Source organism: Halyomorpha halys, unplaced genomic scaffold, assembly GCF_000696795.3.
Source record: "Halyomorpha halys isolate HHAL.00 unplaced genomic scaffold, Hhal_1.1 Scaffold229.1, whole genome shotgun sequence".
Lineage (NCBI taxonomy): Eukaryota > Metazoa > Arthropoda > Insecta > Hemiptera > Pentatomidae > Halyomorpha > Halyomorpha halys.
In genome coordinates, this window is record NW_027111154.1 from 157585 (window position 1) to 165643 (window position 8059).

Consider the following 8059-nt stretch of genomic DNA (forward strand, 5'->3'; position numbering starts at 1 on the left):
CCCCCTGGTAATTCTCTTTCCTACAATCACCTTGACTCTTTATTCTGATCCTTCAGATCGCGCATCATTGCTGGAGGAGACTATAATGCCAAACATCAACGATGGGGATGTCGTACATCCAATACCCATGGTAATATCCTTTCCAGAGTTACTAGCTCCAATAGTTATTCTATCCTCACGCCCATGAGTCCTACTTATTGGCCTACATCTCTCAAGAAGCGTCCAGATATCCTAGATATATTTATCACCTCCCTAATTTCCTGTTCCCAGACCATCATCGAATCTATAGATGACCTTTCCTCAGACCACAGTCCAGTTATCCTTTCCTTACATTCGAGCTTTGTTCCTAAGCCCTCTCCTCCCTCATTGATTAAAGGACAAGTTGACTGGGACAAATTTCGGAATGATTTGGAAAACAAACTGGACTTAAAAACTCCACTTAAAACTAAACATGACATTGACGAACCAATAAAAAACATAACAGACTTTATAAGAATTTGCATATATGACAACATGACGACCAGTAAAATTATTAATGATATACTTACTAACTTGCCACAGCATATTCGCATCTTATTAAAGGAAAAACTCAGAGCAAGAGCGAAGTGGCACAGGACTAGATACCCCGCAGATAAAACATATTATACTACGTGGACAAACAAACTCAAAACAGAACTTTAAAAATTGAAAATACAAAATTTAACTAACTTAACTCAAAACCTCATGACTAATGACAAATCCTTATGGACGGCCACTAAGAAGCTCCTTAACTTCAAAAATTTTAATCACCCTTTTCTTACTGAATCACAAACATGGACTAAATCGGACGATGAAAAAACTCAGGTATTCGGTCAGCACCTTTCAAAAACATTTGACCCACACCATGACATTCTTAATCCAACCCACATCGAATACATTGAAGAAGAATTAATCATTCCACTCCAAATGACCCTTCCACCTAAAGCATTTCATCCTTCAGAAATATCCAACATCATTCAGAAGTTACCTACCCGCAAAGCTCCCGGTTATAACCTAATTACATCCCATATTCTAAAACATCTTCCTCGAAAATCTGTTCTATTCCTCACCTTCATCTACAATGCTGTACTCAGATCCACTTATTTTCCTAACCCATGGAAATTATCCATAATCAAAATGATTCCCAAACCTCAAAAGCCGCCTGAATACCCATCCTCCTACCGTCCTATCACTTTGTTACTTATCATGGGCAAAATCCCTGAGAAACTCATCTTAAGATGCCTGTACCCTATCCTTGATTCCAACCACATAATTCCAGATCACCAGTTTGGTTTCCGAACATCCCACTCCACTATCCATCAATGCCATCGTGTGGTTGATGTCTCGTCTTCATTGGAGCGCAGAATGTACTGCTTGGGAGTCTTTCTTGATATTGAACAGGCTTTCGATCGAGTCTGGCACCCAGGACTGCTATATAAGATCCGTGAATTCCTACCCCCTACATACTTCCTCATTATCCGTTCTTATCTCTCCAACAGATTATTTCAAGTAAATTACAACAGCGCTTATTCATCCCTATTCCGTCAGTCTGCTGGTGTACCTCAGGGTAGTATCCTTGGTCCTACCCTTTATACAGTTTTCACAGCTGACATCCCAACCCATCCTAACACTATCACCACGTATGCCGATGACACATGTCTATTGTCAGTGAACAATGATCCTTACATTGTATCCCAAACCATCCAATCCCACATCACCACTCTTGAAGAATCGTGCCAAAACTGGAGGATTAAAATTAATTCCAATAAATCCCACCAAATCACATTTACCCTTTTACGTAAACCCATGACCTCTTGCCCTACAGTATCCTTTAATAATACCCCTCTTGCTCGTAGATTCCGACTATTGCAACATTTACTAGACAAACGGTCTAAATTGCCAATCCATTACAAGACTGATCTACATGACTATTATAAGGCCTATCTGGACATACGGAGTTGAGCTTTGGAGCTCCACTAAACCATCAAATTCCTCCAGAATCCAATCTTTACAGTCCAAAATCCTTAATGTTCCTTACTTTGTCACAAATCAAGTCATCCATCAGGACCTCAATGTTCCACATGTTGCCGATTTGGCCAGAACCAGATACCATTCCTTCCATAATAAACTTCTCAACCACCCAAATCCACTGGTTTCTAACCTGGCTTCTCCTTCATTACCTAATAATCCTCCTAGACGTCTGAAAAGAAGATGGCCTCGAGATCTTCTCCTCTAGAAATTTTATTGGAGTTCTTTCAGTGGTTAGATTCTCCACATGCTTGTATCATGTCACTATATCACCTACAGCAAATTTACTTGTTGTATATATGTGTATACTGTTGTAAATAACAATAAATAAATTATTTAAAAAAAAATATATATATAAGTGTGTGTATAAGTTAAGTATCGGCGAAAGTCAAATGTCAAAAAAGAGAAGAAGGAATAAGATGTAACACGTGTGAACTGCTGTAACATACTAACTAACTTTATTGGGTTCGGTACATCTCTTTATATACATGCGATCAGCTGATCACCTCAGTCAGCTGACATCGAAGTAACAGCTGTCTGAGGCTGTAACTCCCCCCCACCAGTTTACGAACAATCCTCGTAAACTTTAACTATACAATAAATTAATATAAAATACAACAAAAATAACTATTTACAATAAAGAAAACAAAATAAAGAAAGCAAAAGATAGACACTCCTCATAATCGCTTATTACAAACTAAAAGTAAAGCAAAATAAAAATAAAATCATGAATTTATACAATTAAAAAAAATGCAACGTAATTTATTCAGTACATCGCCATAATCAAAGATAAATTAAAAAAAAATTAATTACCAGTTAAGAAAAGATAACACAACAGATAAGTTGAGATGAGGACACTCCGGATTACTCTTGTGCCGGTGTTTCAGTTTGTGGGACTTTAAGTTGTTCAATATGAACGGTCCTATGCTTTTTGGGTTCTCTAATACTCTCAATAGTCACAACATTATGTTCTCTTATTATTATCACCCTGAATGGTCCCTCGTATCGCTGAATCTCCTTACCCCTGTTTGATCCCAACTTTCTATATACAATTGTCCCAATTTTTATCATTCCCTTCCTATCTGTGAGGTTTAAATTCTCCCGAGCTACTCTCCTGATTTTTTCCCTCTCCAATTTTCCCCGGACTTACTTTACTTATATACTGATAACTTTTTTCTCGACTGTTGTATGTATACATTTGTTTTGGTGGGTCTTGAGGATCAGTCAATAATTACTTTGTAATAATACATTTTTTGGCGATATTTCGCAACTTATTTGTTTGTAGAGTCGAGCCCTACAATGAGAAAAACAGCTTTTTTTTTTAGAACATACACTCTCTTCAAATAATTATCACAAAAAATTCTCAACAGTGTGTTCTACTTTATGATGCTTACATATTTAAATTCAGGGAAGGCCTGAAATGGTTTTGAAATGAAAGTCAGGTCTGTTTAGGCTTCGCCACATGTACCGGTTTTATATTAATTTATATTAGAAACGAAATGGTGGCAAAAACCTATTCACTATGGAAGATACATACACTATATCAGCCAATGCCCAAAAAGATACAAAATTAACACAGCTAAAAATTTAATGAACCGGACACAAAATTTAACATCCCCTAAATATCAAAAAATAATAAAAAACAAAGTTGTAGATCTCCTATCAGATGGGTACCCACATAAACTAGTTTATCAATTACTAAAGCATAAACACAAACATTGACACAACCACAACTCCATGAAATCAACAGCAAAAGATACTACACAATCTCATATATACCCACACTTTCAGAGGGAATATCAAAAACTCTAAAGAATTACAAAGACAAAAACGATAACGCATTTACATACAAAAACACGGCCACTTTATCTAAACTTTACACCAATACAAAAAGACAAGGATAAAATAGAACTACTATCTAATATAGTGTATAAAATCCCCTGTGAAGAAAACTGCAGGAAATCCTACTTTAGAACTTCAGAACAGTATGTAAAAAGAAGGGTGTATCAACATAAATATAGTTGTACCTCTATAACAAACAACCCAAACAAACCTGACCAAAAAGCTCTCGCTACACATTTTAGACAAACATGACATATATTTAAATTTGATGCTCCAAAAATCATACATCAGGAAAAAAACGACAAGCGAAATTTTAAAGAAATGACCACAATAGAAAAACATAAGAATCAAGCCATTAATAAAAAATCAGAGGTACAAAATTTAAATTCATATTATTCTAATAAATACATAATGACACAAATAACAACATAAAATAGAAACAGACAATGTATCAAAAATAGATTGACTACCTAGTGAGAAATAAATAGATTGCCCTTCTATAATTAGTCAGCTGGTCAAAGTCAATTTGTTTTATGAATAGTAAGTCTGTCTTAAATTTAGTAAAAAGTATATGTTCTGGTTCAGGCCAATTTCCCTGTTTCAGTAACACATCTTGTATTAGCTCAACTCTTTGTCGGTCATAAAGTTTACATTCATAAAGTATATGTTTAAAATTGTGCACTTGCCCATCTTCGTCACACTTGTCAGTCGTCATAATATTAAATCGTTTTAAGTAATATTTTGTGTTACTATGTTCTGTAAGGAATTGTGTCAATGTGTATTCTGTACTGTGTATTTGTTTGTGATTATGTAATGTATTTGTGAAGGCTAGGTGATTTATCCAAAGAATTCCACATTGTGTTCCAGCTAGCAACAAGCTCATTGGTGATAAGATTTCTGATATGGGAGATGGGAGCCTTGCTATAAGAGGGCTGTATGGTTCCTTCCTCTTTGGCCGAGTCAGCTCTTTCGTTACCCTCTATGCTCGAGTGTCCTTTTACCTCCACTGATTTTTTAAAATACTGTAGTTAAAGTATTTTTAGTCTTATTTCCTCAGTCAATGGGTCATGAATGTTTATGTTATTGAGTGAGTGCAGAACATTCATGTTATCTGTATGTAAGACTATATGCAAATGCACCTTAGAAGTATTCATATATTTGTCATATATATTCAGTATATTCAAGGTTTTCTAAGGCTTTTAAAACGGCTAATTTCTCGACCTGGTTGATGGAACACCATGATGCTAGCTTGTACTGGCATTCTATTACATTTCCAAGTTTATCTGAACCAGTCCTTGCACAACCAACATTGCCATCCATCTTGCTACCATCCTTGTATATGTCAGTTATATCAGAGTCATATGTGTTCATCGGTGAAAGTACCTTTATGTATGATGTAGGTTGTAGCCATTTGTTGGATTGAATTGGTAGTTCTATCTCGTCATGTGATATGTTTTGTAATCAGTATGTAATTTTTTGGTTCTGTAAACCTCTGTTTTGCTAATAGACCTGATAGCTAATTGTCGTCTGTCAATAATTTCTTTTGATGTTAAGAAATACATAAGTCGACTTTTTATATTTGTGTTTATACAAATATGTATATGTATATAACACACATAATAAAGTTGAATAGAAATGCTATTGCTGTGCAGCTATTAAGAGAGGTATGAGCTGCATGATTATTTGATCTAATAGATTTGGCTAAAGAGGAGGCTGATTTGGTCATGACCTCATGTAAAAAAAAAGTAATGAATTACACCACTTTTCCTTTCACTGCTTCACATAATTTGTGTAATATGGCTATTTGTTGTCAGGTATCAGGGTCCACGTCCATGTGACTCCTTACCAGATCTGTGATGACAGGAGGCCTTGGATCAGGAAAGAAGAGAAGGCATTTTCCGATTGGTTGAGGAAGTTGGGTTCTCCGGTGAAACGGATGATCCATTTCGAAAGCAGCATTCCCAGCCTTAGCATCCATTTTGACGTCATCGACGCCGCCTTCAGCTTCAACGACGGCGTTACTTAATAATAAGTGCAATAGTACACAGAATGGTCATGTTCGGCTAGAAAGTATATTATGCCTTCTAAAGATAAATTGTTAAAAAAAAAAATTAAAAATTAAATTTAACGAGTCGCAGTTTTACTGAATATTGTTAAGCCTGTGCTAAGACAGCATTTTCTCCATACGAGCATGGTTTGTGACATGCCAGTTAATTGATGTAGAAGTATGGAATATGGCTGCAGTGACATCAATCATTGGAGTTGTTTATTTAATTATTTCCGACAATGGCTGATGCTACTTGAGAATGTAACTAGATTTAAGAGTGACTCACTCAATCACTCTTAAGTGACTCACTCTTTTTAATATTAACTTTCTAGTCAGAGGAAATGTATTTGATAATTAAAAACTGGAATGTAAATATTTTTTGTTTTGCCATTTGTGCTGTTATGTATCTTCCATTGAAATAAGATATAAGTCGCTTCATTGTACTTACCATTTAGTTAAATAATCTCCTTTTTACCATATTTTTTTATGTATTATATTTATTAAATAGGACAAGTATTTAAAAAATATATATTTGTTTAAATATGTAAATATAATATCAGGCAATAAACAATTTTATTTTAATAATCTCTTTCATTGGTCTTTGTTCCAAATTGTTTGAAATATTTACAGCAGATGGCGATTCATGACCTCTATTTTTATTGTAATGTAATTCTTTTACATATTGGTACCTATTATCAATATCTTTTTGTACTTAATATATTTATTGAAATTTACAACTCCACATTATAATACATTCAGTAAATTTGACCTGAGTTATAATGGAGTGATAGGGGCGTGTAGAGAAACTACCCATGGTTAGAACTATAATATTATCAATATCAAAAGTTTAAAAAAAAAAATGAAAAAAAGAGAAGAAGTGAGAGAAACCAGAATGAACTTTTTTTTAAATTACTCTATCTAGAACAGTGGCAGCCCTCCAACCGCTAGAGGATCGATCCACTAACATTTATTTTGTGATCACATATTGTCAGTACTGATTTTATTATTTATCTTTCCTTATGTTTGAATGTCAGTAGAAAACTTTTAACAGACAAATCCTCTATAGAAATAGTTTATAATATTCTTTTAATTTAACCTTAATCTAATTTCAAATTATTTTCCATGGGAAACTCCCCTTCCGCCTCAAGTTAGGAATTTCTCATTTTGTGGTCCACAGACTTATGGATTGCGATCTAATGAAACTGAGCTACAAAATAGTTTACACTTGCTCAACCTGTAGATCAAAATGGTTTGAGAGAGCAACCTGAAGTATGCTTCAAACTATTTTCCATAGCTCCAGTTCTAGCATATTGGAAAGGTCCTTTAATACAAGACATTTCTTAAAGTAAGTAATCAAGGCCATCCTTGTATTCTACATTAGCTGCCGGTTCAGAATCCTATTAGCTACATCAAAATTCGCCAATTGTCTTGTAGATCGATATTCAGAAGTAAAATTATTTAAAGAATATTTCACTCCATCTCCGTGTGGATACTATAATAAGGGACAGGGGCAGGTGTGCATCCAGTCTAGCTTACATGATACTATAATAAGTGTGATATCTTTGTTCTTTCTGTTCATTTATGGAATATGGAAAGAAGTTTTCTTTAGGCACTAAAATAGTATAGTGTGATTGAACAGTATCCTTGATAAACCTCAATCTCTGATAGAATTCTCAGCTATTAAAATTTCAAGGGGATTTTCTTGACCCCTAAAATATACTTGTAAATCTTATTATCATTTTCATATTCCTCTATAGGTTCCACAGTCACTAAACAGAATTCAATACAATGAACCTAAAAAGAATCAGTGATTCTTATATATGACACTGAAAATGTTCACCTTTTTAGATTATATTTTTTTTGTCTTAATAAAAAATCTCAAAATACACTTAAGGGCTCAACGCACTTCATTTCCAGTTAAGTAAAAAATATTTTGCTGATCTAAGTATACGTTTTGTTTCTTAATAGGTTAAGTGGAATAACAACAAATTTTTAGGGGCCGCCCATAGCTCAGTGGTTAAGACACAGTCTTACCAATTAGATGTCTATTGGTGGTGCCGGTTCGAATCCGGCCTGGGACGTTGACTTTTTTCATTGAGTGGCGGTCCCACAAAATGAAGAACT

At 34.6% G+C, this 8059-nt stretch overlaps 1 protein-coding gene across 2 annotated transcripts in view; it reads left to right on the forward strand.

Annotated features, from left to right (window-relative positions):
* LOC106679888 (mitochondrial protein C2orf69 homolog) overlaps positions 1-6501 on the forward strand; it is a 20652-nt gene extending 14151 nt beyond the window's left edge. Inside the window, exon 4 of one of the 2 annotated variants that reach the window (XM_067049239.1) lies at positions 5703-6501. In XM_067049239.1, coding sequence (XP_066905340.1) covers positions 5703-5914 — 212 coding nt within the window. In that variant the 3' untranslated portion in view covers positions 5915-6501. The remainder of the gene's footprint in view (positions 1-5702) is intronic. The other variant, XM_067049238.1, reaches the window with a different exon arrangement.
* The last annotated feature ends 1558 nt before the right edge of the window (positions 6502-8059 follow it).